Source organism: Crocodylus siamensis, chromosome 9, assembly GCF_052110815.1.
Source record: "Crocodylus siamensis isolate JL-2025a chromosome 9, ASM5211081v1, whole genome shotgun sequence".
NCBI classification, from domain to species: domain Eukaryota; kingdom Metazoa; phylum Chordata; order Crocodylia; family Crocodylidae; genus Crocodylus; species Crocodylus siamensis.
In genome coordinates, this window is record NC_143403.1 from 28,408,310 (window position 1) to 28,428,661 (window position 20,352).

General features: G+C 41.2%; 1 protein-coding gene across 14 annotated transcripts in view; it reads left to right on the forward strand.

The window, feature by feature from the left end:
- CHD9 (chromodomain helicase DNA binding protein 9) overlaps positions 1–20,352 on the forward strand; it is a 204,980-nt gene that overhangs the window by 51,123 nt on the left and 133,505 nt on the right. For 11 of the 14 annotated variants that reach the window (XM_090061866.1, XM_090061871.1, XM_090061872.1 and 8 more), the window contains one exon: positions 17,246–17,583. In XM_090061866.1, coding sequence (XP_089917992.1) covers positions 17,246–17,583 — 338 coding nt within the window. Of the gene's footprint in view, positions 1–15,661; positions 16,055–16,156; positions 16,416–17,245; positions 17,584–20,352 lie in introns of those variants that run through there. The other 3 variants (XM_090061875.1, XM_090061877.1, XM_090061879.1) reach the window with 2 other exon arrangements.

Sequence of the window (20,352 nt, forward strand, 5' to 3'; positions counted from 1 at the left end):
AAGCCATGCCCCTGGCTGCAGAAGAAGGCAAAAACCAGTTAGTACCAATTTGTCAATGGGGTTAATGACCCCAAATACTATGATTGGTCTGACCATGAGCAGAGGGACACTGACACCAAATTTTTTTGCAACAAGACTTTATAAGATTCAGATCCATAGAACAATTGTTAACTTTCTTTTAAAAGTTGCAGAACTGTTTTTATTCTGAGTCCCTTCAATATATATCACATTCTGGAAAAAATTACTCAGTTTTGAAGTCTTGAGTTGAATATATTTATTGTTGAAAATGTTTCAAAGAAAATACTAGCCTGATTTTTAATCTTCTGAGTGTGGGGAAGATGTTTTTACACTTTTAACAAAATTGTTTAGACAACTTAGAAATGTATTCCATTTTAAAAAAACAAACCTCTCAGGTTTTTTCCTCTCTAATAAAAAGTGCATAATTATTGTTCCGGAGTGGGGATGAGCCAGGCCCCGGTGTCACGGTTGGTCGGGGTGGCAGATCAGATATGATACAGGTGGGATTACTGGCGTGGAGATCTGAGGCATGGAAGCGTAGTGGTTTCAAAACAGATGGAGATTTATTTGACTTATGCTTTTGACGGCATAGGTTGTGATGCTTGCTTCAGTTACAGTTTAAAGTTGCAAAAACAAAACGAACAAGAACAAAGGGGTCTGTTGGCCCACGAGGTTCCCCAACAAGCCCTTGCTTTCTAGCCGGAGCTAGGTGTGGCTGCCTGTTGGTTAGTCTCAGGGCTGGTCAACAGCTCATAAAGGGTTGAACGAATAACACGAACAATAGACAAAACTGTAATGCATCGGGAAGAGCGACATGGTCGTGACGCCAGTCCAGTGGTGGACAACGAATGGTCGTAGAAAAAGCCGAGGTCGAGAGCCGGGATGTGATGCAGCGGAGATATGATCGGGATGAGTAAGGATGAGCCGAGTCGTAGTCGATGATGGATGCCGAGGTCAGTCAAAAAGCCAGGTAAGTGAAAGCCAGAATCAGTATCGAAGCCGCAGAGACGTAATCAAAATCGAGGTCGAGGTCAAGGCCAAAACAGTCCGGTGATCGAAAGAATCAACACGAGGAGAGACAAAATCGAAGGGTAAATCACTGTGTGAGGTTATGAAGAGAACCGGGGGATCAAATCCCAATATCTCTCTCTGCCTCACGGTCCCTGCTGAAAGAGCCTCCGCTTACAGATACAGCATGGTCTCTCACAACTCTCTCACCAGCAACGCCGAAAAACTCACCAACTCCAAAACCACCCGTGCCCAGGTTGGGGCTCACTAGCTTTTAAAGCAACCCCTTGGCCAATCAGGGTGCTTGGCGATCAGAATTTTCTGGTACAATTACATCATGCTCTTGTTAACTGAGCATGCGTCTGATCAAGCTCTGTGTGGAAACCAGGCATGCGCAGGGCTGAAAAGTAGGTCACAGGTGATTGACAGCTCCTGGGGTCGCCCAGGGGGCACATGCTGGGCACAAGGTGAAATTTTCCATAAGCCTGGGTTCTCTGCGCATGGTCACAACTTAACTCTTGTTGCCAGCACCTTTCAAAATTTTTACTTGGACAATTGCCTAGAGCTGAAAAATATCACTGGAAATTAAGTCTGAAAATTGTGTAGTGCTTGTACAAAACTAGCATTCATTTTACTGTGTTAAATTGCCAAATATTATGATGAAGCCTAGTTACATACCTTAAAAATGTCTATGTATACTCCCTTTAGTGTACAGATATTTGTGCCTTACTGATTAAAATTTGGTATGGTGTGCAGTTTTCTGCCTACATGCAAATCTGTGCATATGGGGCTATCAGTTGATTGGATTAAATGATTTGACATGCCTGTCTATGGGAGCTCAGGTTATGAATGGTAGCTTATGTACATAACAGAGAAATCAGATGTTATATTCAAAATCATAATTTTGAATATTTATACATATGAATATTTAATATTGATACAGTTCATTCTTGAGCTGAAACTAATGGCAAAGTTCTAATGAATTAATGACAACTGCTTTGAGCTATTAAAACAATCAGATATGTAAAAAAGCATAATCACAAAGTTATCAAGTGACTAAGAGAAGATTTAAAAGCATCAGTGTATACACACACAGGCTCTTTTAATGAACATCCTTTCTTTGCTTTTAATTCATGAGCATGTTGTCCTCTCTCTGCTTGTATGTCTATTATGTTCTAAATCAGAATTCTTTGTTTTTGTCATAGTTGTTAGTTCAGGTTATGAATAAAATTGTTTAACAACTAGATTATAAGGTAAGGCTGGCCTTCTTGGCTTGGAGCCAGTACAGGCTTTGGGTTCTGTTTGGCCCTTTGTCTTTTTTCTGTGATCTTCCTGGGGTTTTTTTTCCTTTTGTGGCCCCCCCTCTACCCATGCAGGTAAAGTCACCCTTGAATGTAATACATGAGCCATACAATCATATCTCCTGCCATGTCACACGTGCCTGACAGGAGGCATGATTGTGGGATTTAAATGTGTACATTTAAATCTAATCCTGCATTATTGCCAGTATAGAGAGAGCCCAATCCCTGGACTCCCTCTGCAATGGCAAGAAGCAGGCACATGCAGCTAGGACCCAGAGTCCTGCAGTTGATGGGCTCAGATTCTGGACTGCACATAAGCTCTTTGGCCCAGCTGTGCCTCCATGTGAGCCCAAGGGTTTCACGCACCCCTGAGCTTTGGGGATATACAGCAGCCCTGTCAGCTACCAAGCCTGTGGTTGGGAGCCCTGTCAGCTGACAGGACTCCCAGCTGCAGGAGTGCTACACCTGCAAATTAAAGCTTGATAGCAACCAGCTATAAAGTTAATACATGTTTTCAAGGTCTAACTTTATAGTTGGAGCTTTTCACCATGTGATAGCTACATGTAGCTGGTTTCCAGGTAACTGTGCAATTAACCAGTTAATTACATACCTTTAATGTGTAGAGGTGGTCTAAGCACTAATACTTGGCTTCCTTTTGACTCATAATACCTAAAGGTAAACTGCTGCTACAAAACAGCTCGTTCCTTTTCTAGTTGGTCATACAGAAAACCCTTGCTATTAGAATCAGACTACTCTTGTTTGAATAAAAGAAGTATTACTTTCCAGAAACTTTATGACTTTGATTTGGGCTCTCATATTACAAACCCTTGGTGATGTATTTAACATTTAGCTTGCATTGTCTTGTTGAGTACAAGTAAGTAATCAACAACAGTTATATAATTTTTTTCGTAGGATCAGAGCCTGAGAACCTTTTTGACCTTACTTTAAAGCAGTAATTTCTGGAATGGGCACTTCAATGTGATGACAAAACAAAGATTTATGTCAACAATTTTTAATTCTTCAGATGTGTGTGGAGTTTTAAGATGGGCCAGCAACCATATCATGGCAGTTCAAACCATGTTGTGGCAATTTGACATCCCAAACTTACAAGTGTTCCCCATTGCATTGGAGCCATGTTTTTGTCTGAGCGCCTAAGCTTTCCATAGGGCCTTCAGAATGTAATCCCTGCCAGAGGAAACCCTCAAGAGAAATCAAAATATCTCCACATCTGGAGCTTTCCATAATATTCAGTTAACTTAAAGTAGGTGCAGGTATTAAACCTTAAGAAACATCAAAACTAAAAAGGTGGTAGACAAAGCAATATTTTTGTAAGAACTCAATTTAATTAAAATATTTTCATTACCTGTAAGTGCGTCTACATGAGACACTTACTAGACTGCTCATGAGGCATAGCTGGAAGGTGCCTAATTTGCTCCCCAGTAAAACGTTAACATCTACATGTGTGGTGGAATAAACTAATTAAGATGGAATAAACTAATTAACCCCACGATAAGAGTACTGCCAGGTGCAAGTACTATCCTATAGCAGAGATGTTTACTTTGCTGCAATGCACATGTAGATGCTGAATGGGGCGAGCCGAGTCACAAGGCTGTTTCAGTGCAGGGGCTATCTTGTGCCCCAGCCAGCCCCTCCACAGCATTTTGAACTGGGCTGAAGCAGCCCAGGTTCCCTTGCCAACTGGGGCTTCTCCACCCTGGATCAAAGTGCTGAGGTCATGGGCACATGTGAAAACGGCGTGCCTGGGAGCGATAAACTTCAGCATGAGCTGTGCTGGAGTTTATTCTGGTGTGCTAATTGCACATGCAGATGAGCCCCGTGTCTGCTAATTTGCAGATAGTCTAAGTATTTCTCAGCACTTTCTGAACATGCCAATGATCTAATTTCCTCTGTTTTCTAGCTAGTCTACTTACTGAAGTGTTATTATAAAAATAAATTCACTTGTCAGAATCTAATATAATAAAAGCCGTAGTCTGTCTGTCTGTCTGTAGTGCAACTGTACATGTGCTGCTGAGAGGCTGCACACCGACTGGCTGCGAGGGCCCAGAGCATTATGGGGTGAGGGAGTTGCTGTGCCACTTTCCTCCCCACCCCACAACAAGCCGGCAGGGAGGGGAAGGTGGTGGCAGCAGGGAAGAGGGGAGGGAGGGGAGCAGGAAGGACGGTGGGGTTTCCAGTGGCAGTGTTTCCCCTGCCACTACAGGGCCCCAGCCCTGACAACAGTCAGCGGGGGGCGGGAGATGTTGCCTGCTGCCAGGTGTCATTGGCTGCTGCCGCGTGCAAACTCCACACCCCCCCCCTCGTTCCTGAGAGCTTGTGGCAGCGCAGGGTGGAGGGACGCACAGGGCCACACCAGGAGCAGCAGGGCTGGGGGGGAACCATGGGGCAGACGTGGGGGTGGCCAGGCGGGAGGCATGCATGGGGCTGGAGGTGGAGTGGCGGCACCACAGGGCTCTGGGTGGCGGTGCTTTTTCCCCACTTGTCCCCGTCTTCATGATGGGCAGTTTGCTAGTGAGTGGATATAATGCATCGGGGGATGTATTATTATTGTTATTTTGTTGTATTTTTTCCACATACTAATCTACAAACTTCAGTAATTGCCATTGGACTTTTTAGGGCTGTTGCTTGTAGCCATGTTGGTCTACATTCATAGATTGCGAGGCTGGAAGGGACCTTAGAAAATCATTTGGTCCAGCCCCCTGAACCAGGCAGGAAAGACAACTGGGGTCAGGTGACCCCAGTAAGGTGACCATCCAGTCTCCTCTTGAAGATTTCCTGGGTAGGTAATTTTTGTTTTGGTATTTTTTTTGATATCGCAAGGGTCTAAAAGGTATTTAAACATAGTAAATGTACATCCCTGCAAGACAGTGTACATATAATACTGTTAAAAGCTATGGCATAGTAATGTCTATGGCAGTTTCCCCCTTTATAAAATATATTGTGTGGGAGGGTGCTGTTAGATTGTATTTGCTTCTCTGGTCAAAGGTCTTATTTCCACATTTTCCTCCAGTCTCACCTGCCACTACGTGTTATAAATTTAAAAAAGGGGAGCGAATATTATACAGAGGATGGTAGAATACCTTCAACCCAGAGTAGTTGTTTTGCAGGGCTCTTCCTTCCCTGTATCTTGTCCCTTTCCTCTCAAGGTGCCAGTGGCTGATTCATACATGTAGGGTCGGAAAGGACCTTGTAGATCTTCTAGTCTGACTCCCTGCCCTGGGCAGGAGAGAGAACTGACCCCAGCCAGGTAATCATCAAGCCTCCTCTTAAAGACCCCCAGGGTAGGAGCCATCACCACTTCCCTTGGAAGAAGTTCCAGATCCTCGCCACCTTGACTGTGAAGTAGTGCCTTCTAATGTCTAGTCTAAACCTACTCTCTAGCAGCTTATGATCATTATTCCTTGTTACTCTGGGAGGCGCTTGGGGGAACAAAGTCTCTCCCAAACCCTGCTGGTCCCCCCAGTAAGTTTTATAGATGGCCACCAGGTCCCCCCTCAGCCTTCTCTTGTGAAGGCTGAACAGGTTAAGGTCCTGTAGCCTCTCCTCAAGGGTCTGCCCTGCTGTCCCCGGATCATGCGAGTGGCCCTCCTTTGGACGCTCACAATGCTGTCCACATCCCTCCTGAAATGTGGCACCCAGAACTGGACACGGCACTCTAGCTGCAGCCTGACCAGTGTTGCATAGAGGGGGAGGATCACTTCCTTGGCCCTGCTTGTGATGTATCTGTGGATGCAGGACAAGGTACAGTTAGCCTTACTGACCATGTTCTTGCATTGTTGGCCCATGTTCATCTTGGAGTCAGTAATGACTCCAAAATCTCTTTCTGCCACTGTGCTTTCGAAAAGGGAGTTCCCCAACCCATAGGTATGTTGCTGGTTCCTACTGCCCAAGTGCAGCACCCTGCTCTTGTCAGTATTAAATCCCATCCTGTTTTCATTTGTCCACCCCTGTAACCTGTCCAGGTCCCCCTGTAATGTGTCCTTCCCTTCTAGCGTGCTCACCTCGCCCCAAATCTTGGTGTTGTCTGTGATTTTAAACAGGCTGCTCTTTACCCCATCGTCCAAGTCGCTAATTAAGAAACTGAACAGGACCGAGCCCTGGGGGACCCCACCGCCCACTTCCTTCCAGGTCGAAAATGATCCATCCACCACCACTCTCTGAGTATGACCCCTCAGCCAGTTTGCAGCCCATCTGACTGTGTAGGTATCAGTGCCACAGTCGCCTAGCTTTTTAATGAGAATGGGGTGGGAGACAGTGTCAAAGACCTTCCTGAAGTCCAGAAAGACTACATCCACCACAATACCTGCGTCCAGTGATTTTTGTCACCTACTTGTAGAAGGCAGTTAGGTTGGTCTGATAGGACCTGCCCCTAATGAAACTATGCTGGTTGCCCTTGAGCATCATCCCTGCTGCTGGCTCATCATAGATGTGCTCCTTGATAATCTTCTCAAAGAGCTTCCCCCGGATTGAAGCAGGACTAACGGGCCTATAGTTGTCTGAGTCCTTCCTCTTCCCTTTTTTTTTAAAGATGGGGACCACATTGGCCCTCTTCCAGTCATCCGGCACCTGGCCAGAGCACCACAAGTGCTTGTAAAGCTGTGCCAGGGGCCCCACAATAACCCCTGCCAATTCCTTCAACACCCTGGGGTGGAGAGGATCTGGGCCTGCTGATTTGAATACGTCCAGCCCCTCCAGAAGTTCTCTAACCCGGTCCTCCCTGACCTAGGCTTGGCGGAGTTTCTCCCAAGTCCGTCCTGAATCTCGGTAGGGGAGTCTCTGCACAAGAAAATAGAGGTGAAGAAATTGTTGACGAGGTCTGTTTTCTCCTCTGGTGCAACCACCAGATTGCCAAGCATATCCTGCAGGGGCCCCACGTTACATTACTTGTGCCATTCTCTTATTAATGGTTTTTTAAATAGACTGTTTGATTTGTTAAACCTTTTTCTCAAAGATGGACAACTGATCCTATCTATGGAACCCCATGAGGGGTATGGGGGAGAGGGTTTCAATCTCCAATGTCATGGTGTATTTTCTTTTTTTGTTGCTAACAAGTGTTTCATGGTTGTCCCCTAGGCATGCCACATGCCATTTGTGGTTTTGCCATTTGTTTTTAATATTTGTATAATAAATGTTTAAAAAGTGTCTGCTTATGAAAAGGACCTGTTTGATAGCTCTGTTCAGGCAACAGATCTCACTTTTCGGTAGTACAAGAGAGAAAGAGACATGGACAGTTATAGTGAACTTCAAACTAAATACATGTCAACAGTATGATGCTACTGAGTGAGGAGTGTAGGGGGAGAGGGGACTGGTTAAGGTAGGGAAATTAAAATGTACAGAAGGTGCTTAACACTGAGCATCTTTAGAAAAAACAGACCACTTACTGTTGGTCACTGGAGACAGCAACCCCTCTTTATCTGCGACCGAATACTTCCTTCCTAGTAATACTAAACACCAGTATCCACAGTGGCCAGAAGAGGCTCTTAAAAACCTGGTTGAGATGGTTTTTGCTTTGTAGAAATCCAAGAGACCTTTGCTACTTTGGAGAATAGTTAGGAGTAGCTTTCAAAGGCGTGAAGTACTGCCAAAAACAGATCTGGTAAATTGAAAGCGTTAGTTAAAAAATGTTACTGCTGATCATAACTATAGAATTAATGCACAAGAAGAAAAGGGGTCTTGCAAGTGGCCAGTTTCTCAAGCCAGTTTCCGAGTTTTACAGATAAGAACCAACATCCTCAAAAGCAGTTGCTTAGTTGGTATGTATGAATCATGGATAGCAGATGTCGTATGCTCAGAATGAGAAACACTTGTAACTAAAATTGCTCTCTTCTTTTAGAATCTGTTTCCGGTTAAACATCAAATACTATTCAGAGTATATTGCATTACTTACCAAGTTGTGCAGTAACAAATTTATCAAGCTTGTACTGTGAACAAAAGTAGTTACAATCTTGTAGCCAGAAACATGTAGTAAAAGGTGGTGCTGGACAGCACTGAAGTTTTGAGTTTTAATTGAAGTGCAAGTTTCAGCAATTTCACCTGGTTGTACATGCAAGTAGTAACACACAGATGGAAGAGATAACAGTCCATATCTTCTGGTTGCAACCCCCCAGGCTAACCATATCATTTCAATTTTTAATCGGATTGAGTTTTAGCTGGCCCATCTCATTAATATCTTGGTGTCCCTTAAATACTGAGCTAGGTATTCAACAGCACTGGGATGAGGTAGAGAGCTTGAGTATGCCAAGCTAAACTTTGTTTCTTATTGTCCAAATGCTTCTATCTACATGCTGAACAGGAGCTGGTGATGGATAATCCACAAGGTTCCACTTAACAGCACTCTTAGTGACAATTGCCCCACAGCACCCCCTGGGAGTTCAACAAGAAAAGAATGATGTTATCCAAAAGCAAACTTTTTCACACCTGCTGAAGTCCTCATTAAGTAAAAAAAAGATTTTTCCCTCAATTGTAGTGAAAGCAGCTAAAAAATAGAGGTATGGAAACCTCATTTTCATGCATCACTGCAGGACAGGGAGGCAAGTCATATATATTTTGGCTGAGTGAGTCATGAAAAAGAAGTGTGTGTGTCTGGACAGAACCAGAATTTAGATCTTTTTTTTTTCGTATGTATAATCTATCAAAGTAGCTTGAGCATAAACCAGTGCTTCTCAGGCTTTTTTTTAACCTCATATCACCCCTCCAAGTTTTTGGAATTTTGGGCCACCCAATGAAGATACACTGAGCTACAACTTAGCTAGTCCCATGTAAAGGTAGCAGAAACATGACGTTATCCCACCACGGCCTGCTTTTTCTATAGTGTATCCCCTCATCAGTGCTGGAAGGTACTTGAAGGGGAAGCTGCTCACGGAGCATGGGAGTAGCAGGGGGATGAGCTGGGCTGAGAAGTACAACCCTGCATCTACTTTTCCATGCATGCAAAGGTATGGCTGGGGTGGGGAGCGGCTGTGGGTAATACTTGTCCAGAATATGCTGGGGCATCTATGGCCATGCAAGATCAAGAGCAGTCGCTTTCCTTTTAGAACAGTCTGGGTGGTACATCACCCTTGGAAGGCTGTCATGGCACCCTGGTTGAGAATCACTGGTCTAGATTTTGTCATTCTAGAAAAACGTTCAATAAAGCATCAACCTCTTTTTTTTTTTTTTTTTTTTTTAAGGTAACAGATCATGAAAAATGTTAATGGTGCAAACCGTCTCCTTTTTTAATAAAAGTATCTCCTAGATGGGGAGAAAAAAGGAGCACTGGAAACTAAGTATGTGGTTTCTGAACTTGGCAAAATTCAGAAACTGCATACTTAGTTTTAGATCTAAAATTCTGAAGAACATATGTTCTTTACTAGAATCTTGTAATGTAGATTATAAATATTTACATACTCTGTTAAGGTCTCCTAATATATTAGCTGGAGTTGCATGAATTATACTTTAGTTAATATTAAAATATTAGAATATCACCAAAAAGCCACGTTTACTTTCAACAGTTGGCTGACATGATTACAAATAAATAAATACCCCTTTCTCCCCCCAGTATTATTTCCTAAGGATGTAGTAGATACAGAGAGTATTCTGATTTTTTTTTTTTTAAACAACAAAAAAAATTGTTACCTTCTCCATCAAGAATTTTTAGTAAACTTCTTAGCAATCCCTCATCTCAAAAATTATACATGATTTACTCCCACTAGTAGTAAGTATAAAGATGTGAACAAGGCACTAAGAATGTGCTTCTTACTACTTTTTCTTTAAAATACATAGAATTGTAAATAAAGTGAGTGGTGGTAATTGGTTCCTGGGCATGTTAATATGTAAGATTCAAACTGTCTGGTATGGCAGAAATTGGATACTTAAAGCCCTGATGTTTCATGCTTACAGAAGCAGTTTGTATGTATCAAGTCCTTCCCATCCCTAAAAAGCACAGAAGAAATCCTTGTATAAAAGGCATAGAAGAATTTTTTTTATAGTAAAACTAGTGTTCTGCTGGTGGAGCAGGAAGGGTGATATTTGGGAAGGGTATGTTCAGGGGTATATGCATTATTACTGTAGTAAACCCACCCATGAATACCTCTGCATTAGGAATTTGGAATTGAGGTTAACAGATCTATAGCTACATGATTTCATTAGCCAGTAATGCAAAGACATGTCTGGCAATAGAGGCCATTAAGAATTTTCTCTTCTATGGGCTGTAGAGGGGGGAATTATTCCTATCTCAAACCCAAGCAAGCCTTCCATTTCAGGCAGTGTACTTGGGCCTGTGTTTGGGACTTGGGCAGATTTTTTTGCATTTGTTTGGTTGGTTTCCTGAATGCCTTCAGATTCCTTGAACTCATCTATTTAAAGTTAAGTGTGTGTAAGATTATGAATTTAATTTGAACCTTAACCTTAGTACTAACCTTCAAAATTAGATGATGCCAAGCTTGCTACTACATTTTTCTTGCATGGTAATAGATCTTTCTAGCTGCCATGGGAGCACAGCTGTTTTTAAAGTAAGTTGTGGTATTCAAGGGAAAATGTTGTTAAGATGGATTTCAGTTTAGCTAATGGTCCTAACAGTCCATTCAGACAGGATTGATTCCTTGTGGTAAGGAAGTGGTGTCATATAGACTTGGTCACAAAGCTTGTTAAGGAAGGTCTTCATTTACCAGGCACTTAGGCTAGGGACAGAAATTACACAAACTGGTATAAGTGATCAGAAACCAGTTCAGATCTGTAACTGCATGCACCCCTGGGGGAGCCATGGGGGACATGTTCCCCCAGATCTGTGTGGGGCGAGGGTGGGCTGCTGCTGCAGACAGGCTGGGGTGGTGCTGGTTTTTTCCTGGCATGGGGGGTTTGGCCAGGGCTGTGCTTGGGCCAGGTGGCAGCAGTGCTTGGAGGGGTGGATACAGCGAATTTTGGGGTAGCTCTAGTGTAGCTTCCTTCTTCCCCCACCTCCCCGCTCGGCCTGAGTGCAGCCCCAGCCCAGCCTCCTCATTGAGAAGAGGCTGGCACAACCTTTGACCCATGCACAGATCCAGGGGGCACATGCCCCCCATGACTCTCCCAGGGGGTGTGCACAGCTGCGGGGTCCACCCCCTCTGCACTCCCTAAATGAGTCACTCGTGGCTCTGTCCCATGCCCTGCCAACCCCTGCCCCAGCCCCACTGCCTCCCTCACCACAGGGGCCTTGATTGGTACCTCACATGCCTATTCCCTCCTCCTTCCCTTCCCTAAACAGACTTATCAGCTGGACTCTGCTCTCCAAGCTGCCAGGCTGTATACTGGCAATCGGATCAGTATTGACTGATAGGTCTCGTTAATAATTGGCCATCAGTATTGGCCCAAAAAATGTTTATTGGCACACCCCCAACATAAACTGCTTTCAAAATGGCTGAAACTGGTTTAAGTTAAACTTGGATGGATATAGTATCAAACTTAACTGATTTAGGTTAAATTGATCTATCGAACCTTTGTCTCAGATATTCTCCAGATTCAGGTTAACTCAGTCTCCCAGCTTCCCAGGATGCTTTGCACCTCCCTCACAACCCCACCCCTCCCCTGCAGGGTACATGTGCTAGCCTTGGCCCAAGCTGTCTGCTCCAGCCTATCAGGAAGGTGTGCTCTAGTGCCCTCCCCAGCTTCTGGCCTGGGCCACTGCAACATGTGGCTGCATTTCCTGAAGCAAAGGTGAATGTTTGTTCACTTGCTTATCAGTCAATCTATGCATCTTAGACTAACCTGTGAAGATTGAATTGATTCAACCTTGTGCTTTTTGACTGTCTACTTAGCCTTAGTGCTAATAAGGGCTAGAAGCCCAGTCAGCAAAATGGCCACAGATGCTGGGAAGGATGAAAATGTTAAAGTTTCTATTGAAATTTTATCTGTGGCCCTTGCTTGGGGATTTGGTTGCTTTTGTATTAGTTTCACTAATACAGATATGAGCTATAGTTACTAGAAGAACAGAATGCCAGAGTCTCCTGGCTGCTACTAAGGGCTGGATGTCTCCTATGTTATCATTCCCTTGCCTGTTGTGAGGCAGGGCATGTTTAAGGAAGTCTCCACTGCTGTTTTCTGACATTCACTCTTTTTTGTGGTTCTCCCCTGTGATTAGTTATACTGGCTGTACCTGCTGCTGCTAATGGCTTTCCCAAGCAGCAACAGCAGCAGCATGAAATTGACATGATTCTTGACAATTTCATTGCTGCCCACAGGATTTTGAATAGCAGCAGGGGAACTGACTGGAGTCTTGTTAATTTCACTCTTCTGCTGCTTGGCAAAGCTGTTAGCAGCAGCAGATACCCTGGAGCTGTCTTTTTGCAGACTCAAGATGACAACACTGCATTGGTTTATATCCAGTTAAATTTGGAAGATTATCTTTGCAACCATGAATGCTAGAAACATATTTTTCAAATAAAATCTTAAATTCTAAATCCACAAATAGCTTAAGGGTTCCTCTTCCACCTTTCTCTCACATTTCCTAGAAAACATTTTCTTGCTTACCACTGATAAGCAGGAGAGTGAGTAGCTTTGTAAGACATGGGGAAAAGGATATTCCCATACTGAATTCTTGATGCTCATCATCAGCCAGGGGGAGGGGGGAATATATTTTTGGCTTGCCAATTGGCTTAATCTTTGGGAGTTCTGGGTGCTCAGTAGTTTTTTTTTAATCCTGCATGATCAGGTTCAATAGACTGAACTACAATTATTTTAAAAGCTACAGTATTAAAATTACAGAATAATAATAATGGTACAATAACTTGCGGGGGGGTGGTGGGGGCAGAGAATCATAATCTAGTTGCAAAGGCCATATAAATTTCTGTGGTGGATGTGGAGAGTAGGGGTGTGCCTGAACCATCCCCTGTAATTTTACTCCTAAGAACTTAATTCTTTGTTCACCTGTTTTAACATTGGTGTCCATCACAGCAATGACTTTCTTGGTGCAGTTTTATGTTTTGTGTTATCTGAAGAGAGGTGACCGGTCCCACCATTTTTTCTTCTAAATGCCCTTTTCAGGTTGCTTGAAGATGTTACCAAGGAACAATAAAGTGTACCCTCTCGTTGGTTGTAAATAAGATCATTTTTGTGGAGTGCACTTTACAAGCTTGAGGTGCAGAAAAAATGCTTAGAACTAGAATGGATAGAATAAAACAACAAGCAGTGTGCCAAAACATGCAGAAGTCCAGACCAGCATTTATGAGCAACTCTAAAGTAAGATATAATATGCAGGTCATTGGTAAAATTCTAGATAGGCATTCTAGTGGCTTTTATTTTTGAGCTTAAAAAGGTACGAAGAGTGGGAATTCTTAGTTTTCAAGTAACAAATGTTTTGAGAATCTCCTTAAAAAGATTGTTTATAAAAATACAGGTTGACTATTTGAATATTTCTCAGTTTGTTGGCATAGGGAATTTTTTTTGCCTTTTGATCTAGGACAGGACTGCTCAAGCCGTGGGTCACAGGCCAAATCTGGCCTATAGCACCATGAAGTCTGGCCCATGGGGTTCCACACGGGTCTGGAAATTTTGGCTCCGGGAGACAGTGGCACAGTTTCCCTACTGTCAAATTTCCAAACCCATGGGGAGGTCCAGGACCCTGCATGCTTGATTTAGGCTACCTGATCCCAGTACATAGGGTCAGGTGGAGGCAGCCCTAGGTACATGGGGCCAGTGTCAAGCCCCTAGAGCCCAATTACAGCACACCGGGGTGGGAGCCGGGAAGAGTCAAGCTAGCCCCCCCGGGCTCAATCCCAGCACAGGTGGGAAGGGGCAGTATTGAGCTTCTGAGGCTCAATCTTGGAATATGGGGCAAGGAGGGGGAAATGCTGGGTGCCAGGGCCTAATCATGGAGCACAGGGCTCAGTCTAGCCTGTAGACCAGGCCAGTGCCACTCATTTGGCCTGAAGGGCCACAAGTTTGAACACTACTGATTTTTAGGATATTTGTGTATATTCTTGGGGGTCTTGGTTCTTGGTTTAATTTTATTTTAAAAAATCATCCATTCGTATGAAGATTGATACCGACTTAAAAGGACGAATCAGGTCTTAATTTCAGTATCTTCCAGAGTAGACCGTAAACTGTAGTGAGAATCCAGTGGCAAGACTTTTGTTCATAGTCAGTTTTAGAGAACTGGAAAACATGAGAGGTTGGTTGTTTTCACTGTAAAATAACAACTTGTTAACAATAAATACTTTTATATTTGGTATTACTATAAATAGTATAACGGTGCATCAGTAATTTTTGGGAGCCTCTGATTTTTAAAGAAACCAAACTAGACTTGCAATTATGACTCCAGGGAAACTGCTAGATTTAAAATACCTGCATCCAGAATTATTTTTATTTTTACTCAATGGCTATGTTATATAGAACAGAAAACTTAGTCCTGAAGTAAAAACACTTTAATTCATTCTTATTATTATTTAGTATAAATGAAATCCTGAACAATGTAAAGGCTATTTCATAGGATAGTTTAAAATCTTAATATCATTGTAATATTTTACTAAATGGAAAGAACACATTAAACATTTTGCCCTGTTTGTTTTTGTTTTAAACAGTGTTCAGAAACAATGATTTTTTTTCCAGATTTTTTTTGAAGGGAGGGGAAGTGATAAGAATGATTAGTATAGTTAGGAAATACTTAATTCTCCTGTGTATTTTCTTTTGTTTTGTTTTTGTTTTGTTCTTAAGTCTTTAAAAAAACTAAAACTAAAATGCATCTGCTGGCCTGATTTGCCTAAATAGTCATATTAAGGAGGTGCAGCATGTCATCACATAGTATTTTAATCTTAAATGCTAAAATTTTAAATACTCTATCCCTATTTAAAAAAAAAAATGAATGTACAGAAGTCTATTAGAATTGAGGAGATTCTTCTGCAAAGCATCCTGTATTTCTTTGTTGGGGGAGAAGCAAGGATAAGAAAATGAGAGCTAGAAAAAAAATCTTTACTGTGTGGATTAATGAAAGAAATCTGTACAAATTATTCATTCTGAAAGAAAACATTGCACAGTCACTCCTACCTTTTATCCTGTGTGCTAAATATGTTAGTATACTGTGTTTAGCTGTTATGACTGTAGATTCAGTCTCCAGAGTTGTTTAGGATTTTGGCTGTTTAGGTATAGATGATAAATGTAAAACTGCAGCAGAATCTAATGCATGGAAGTGATAGTTTTTGAGACTGCTGCTGCTTAAATAAAAAAAAATTCTTACTATTACTGCAGGAGGTGGAAAAGTAAGAGTTAACCGCTGTACTACATGTAGGGAAGAACAGTCCATTGGGGGTTAAATTGCAGAGTCTAATGGAATAATAACTGGTAGCACCATCTGCTGGCCTACTTCCGCAGAAGGAGTCAGTATTTTTAACGACATCTCTAATATTCATGCTGATGCATTTTGATGCTTTGTGCATTCATGTCTTTCTGTGCTTTGTTGGAATCTGGCTATCTGCTTACAGCTATTGTTGAAATTCTGCTCTGTAGGAGAGGTTGACAGTCTTCGTCATACCTGAGTTGGAGGAACCGTGGATGTGTACTTGTCAGGGAAGAAATATGTTGATAAATCACAATGTGTATTTGTGGAGGGTTGTGCATATCTTGGCTGCAGCTTGCTAAATAGGCCATTTAGCAATCTTCTTTCAATGCTTTTCTCTTGAGCACTGCCTGGGGTGGTGAAAAAGCAGAGGGCAAGCCTTTGTCTGACGCCAAAAATGTCTTCAGTGAAGAGGCCAAGAGGAAGGGTAAGTGAAAGCCTGAATGAGTGGGAGGAGGAGGGGTTCTTTGGGCTAAAAGGCTAATGGGATTGAATAACCTTCCTTATTACTGGCTGCTGCTGCGGGAGTCGTGCTGCATCGCCATCTTGAGCTTGTTGCTGTTTTCTCGAGTCTTGGTTATTTGTTATAGCCTGTAGGCCTTAAGGTGGCATTTTAGTGAGTGATCCTAAACTCTGCCTCCTTCCCAGTGCTGCAGCACTGCTATTAAGCGTTTGATGAGGCACGTATAGAAAATGTATCCAGTGAAGCGCACTGGATTTGGCCTGAAAATGTGTTTGGAAATTCCTGGTGGCTTTTCTTCGTGCTGTAGTCAGAGGCACATTTACGGGTGAGAACATAACAGAATTGTTATCTGCTGTTTTTTTTGTCTGTTTGAATAGGAAATTCTTTCCATTCCTTAAGGGTGAAAAAGAAAAACAATGACATGTCTTCTAGTCTATTTCAGAGAGATTGCTGATTTGAATTTTGAATTTCTCTCTAGCATAAACAATTCTGTCTAGATATAAGTGACAGTAAAAGCGCACAAATTAACTCTTTCAAGTAATGACTTGAACGTCATCTAATTTTAAATAAAATAAATACTTTTTCCAAGCACATTACCATTGTAAAAACTCACTTTGTACATTATTTCTATTTGTTGTTTGCTTTATTACTTTCTTTATTTTGTAAATCTTAGTTAAGTTCAAATATCAGTTTTGTGTAGCAGTACATTTAATACCATTTCTCTTATCTAACTGTAAGGTGTATCCTGTTTTTATGGTACTTTCAGATGATGTACCCATTACTGATTCTCTCTACTCTTTCAAATTGTCTGAGACGATAAATAATTAGTGGAAATACAGTCCAAACGTTCAGAAATATTTAAAAGGTTAAGAACTGGTATATCTAATTACAGAGGTGGCTAAGAATGCTATGAAAACATTAGGAAAATCTTTCTTATTGGTTTTCTGTTCGTGGAACCATTTTAAAAGCAGCAATTGGTATGTGTGTGTGTATACTGAAACCTATCCCTTTGTCTTGTGAAATGGTACATTTTTTTCTTGTTTGTTGACTTGCATTGGTCTACTTTTTTTGTTAAATTTTTTGTGCAATTCCAAATGAAAAGGTTTGGCAAATGATTTTAGGAACATTATACATTTAATGCTTTTATTCTTACAGCCTCCTTCCTCGAAGAAAACCGATGGTTCAGGAGCTTATAATAAATTGCAGAATACCCAGGTGAGGGCAATGTCTGAAAAGAAACAGAAGAAAAAAGTGGAGTCTGAAAGTAAGCAAGAGAAGGCTAATCGCATAATATCAGAGGCAATTGCAAAAGCAAAAGAGAGAGGGGAGAGAAATATTCCACGAGTGATGAGTCCTGAGAATTTCCCCAGTGTTTCAGCTGAAGGAAAAGAAGAAAAGAAAGGTAGAAAAATTAAATCCAAACCAAAGGACAAGGAGAGCAAAAAACCTAGAACTGGCTCCTCATCCAAAATTAAAGAGAAAACAAAAATAGGGTAAGTGAGTTATTTATTTATTTCTAATTCTGTTCAAATTTGATTTGATTTCTGTTCAGCTTTTGATTTGAAGTAGAAAGTGTGTATTAATAATGGATATTTGCCTCCTTAGGGCTTGCCTGTACATAGAGTTGTTCTGGATTAACTGTATGTATTAACATACTTACTTTGGAGCAGGAGTGCCCTGTTCCTGTTAACTTAACCCATTTCCAAAGTGGGTTAAGCTAAACAGGAAGAAGTCACTTTGTTCCAGGGTTAAGTGTCCGTACATGGAGTTATTCAGGAACGGATTGAATTTTATTAGTAGGTGTTTATGATTGTGAATCCAAAAAATGCCAAAGCCAGTAGGGAAATACAAATCACCTGAGCGAGGGACTGACATTAGAGGGATGGGGGTGAAGAGGGGAACATGACTAGGTTACAGAAGATACAGTGTTAGCCAACTAAGCCTGGGGGCAGGGAGAGGGAGGTGGGGGAAGGGGAAGGAGGGGGTTTGTGACACTGAGAGAGAAAGAAGATAGATGCACACAAAACCCATACAATGGTCCGCAATGGTGGAGGAAGTAAGTTGAAGAAAGTGTCTTGGTCCATATAGTCTCATTGCAGGAGTTCTCTTCAGGTGGAGTGGGGTTGTCCATTGCTGAAGAATCCTCTCGAAGTGAAGTCCATCTGGTGCAAAGGGGGTTCAGGTGGCCCCCTCTGTGGACCGCCTGAACTTGATTTGAGGCTTCATGCTGTATGTCAGTCTATTAACTTTCAAGTGTATCCAAGCCCTAAAAGTCTTAAACCCATTTCTTTTTTATTTGTCATGTCTTTTTAATTTGAGGGGTTTTTGTTAAATTTATACTAAGTTCTAATTCTATTTTTATATCAGTACCTGTTTGATCACATTTAAGAAAAACCTGGAAGTCTAATGAACACTAGGAAATGAGTTGTATAGAAGTATTTGAGAAACTCTGGTATTGGCAAGGTGGTGAGACCACTTGCAGTCAAGTTGTATTTTAAATTCACTATGTATTCTGCAGCCATAAGTTTGCTGTGTCATTTGATAACATTTGGCAAAATTAGCAGGGTTGAGGTAGGTTGGTACTTTGAGGAATGTCCAAAGGATGTTTAAGATGCCTTGGAAAGTGTTGCTAGAAATTCTGTAGGTGGCATTCCTCCCTGTAATTTTGGCCTGGTCCAGTACCAGAAGGGGCAGTATATACATCTGGAGATATTAAGCTTTCAAATAAAATAGAAGGCTTGGATGTTTTTAATATTTTCACTTTGCATTTTTCTCAAAAAAATAGTAACACTAACTCTGGTGCCTTTTATTCATGTGTTTAATTTGGTATCAAGTACAGAAGAAAGGCTGATGTAAAAATGCCCTTTTAGATTATCAAGGCCATCCCTCTACAAGCATAACATTGCTCCTTGTTGTACATCTGTTAGAATTTTGTGCAGTCTTGTGTATTAAATGTTCCAAATACTGAAAAAGAAATTGCTTCTAAGCTAGGCACCTGCTCCCAGAATGATGGGTGTCACTCGTGAAACTTTGCTGATCTACAAACTATGTGTTCCTGGTCTTAATTTAATCCTTTAATCCTTTTTTATTATTTGGCATATCATACTGATTTGCTGATCACCATTAGATCTCTAGTCTCTTATTTTTGATGAGTTTCAGATTTCTCCCATATGCTTATTAGCTGTATTTTGAATAATTTCTTTATGTTGTATTATCTCACAGGTATCCTAAGTGAAACATGTTCTGTTGTGCATTACCCTTATTTCTAATCTCTGTGGAAACTTATGCATTTATTTTTGTTCCTGCCCTTAACGACTTGTTTCAGTTTTTAAAATTATCTGTGAATATCATTTAATATGCAGTCTTCTGTCCATTCCAGATCATTAATAAGACTGTACCTAAAGTCTCTGTGATAAGCTTCATAAGACTTCTTTCCTTATTAATGTGAAAATCTGTTTAAGTAGAAAAAAATGTTTGTACTTTTGTTTATAATTATACAGTCATTTTCTGTTCACATGGTGCTATTCCTGTCCATGTCCATTTGGATTAATTTTCGAGTAAGATTTCATGACGTGGTGTCAAATAAGATATTAAAATCTAAACGGATGAATGCTCAAAATACATTTTTCATCAGGTTGTTTTGGGCCTCATCTAAATTTATTGGAAGTTATTAAAACAGGAATATTTCTACTCTTCAATGGATTTTGGTTTGGGACCTTTAAAGAATGGAAGTGGGGAGGGGAGAGGGAAGCAGATTTTTCTGCCTGGGCTTAGATTCATTTCCTGCCAGTTTCATTATTTTATAGAGGTAGTTATAAGTGGTAGCTGTTAAACAGTAGCAATGTTCTTGAAAGACAGCTGAATTTCTGGTGTCTGAAGTATTCACTGTCTGTAGTCTGCTGGTAAGCTCTTTTCTTTTGGATAATGAAGGAAATTATAAAAAATAAATCTGTTTGGTGAAGCAGGATATGGCTAAATGTAAAAAGGTGAAATATTCAGAATTGAACTGAAATTATATCAATAATGCTTCTTATTGTACTTAAATATATATTATACAATAGTTGTGGATTTTTATTTTCAGTGCTTTGTATTTTGAAATGCTGAATATGTAAATCACCACAATTATGAATTAATTGTTCTGTATGAATTCCATTTGGGTGGTTTTTTTGATGCTGATCAGAGAAATACATAGTTAAGTAAGAGTATTTTTATTTAAGTCAAAAAATGAATATTTCAAATGGTTACATTATTTAAACAAACAC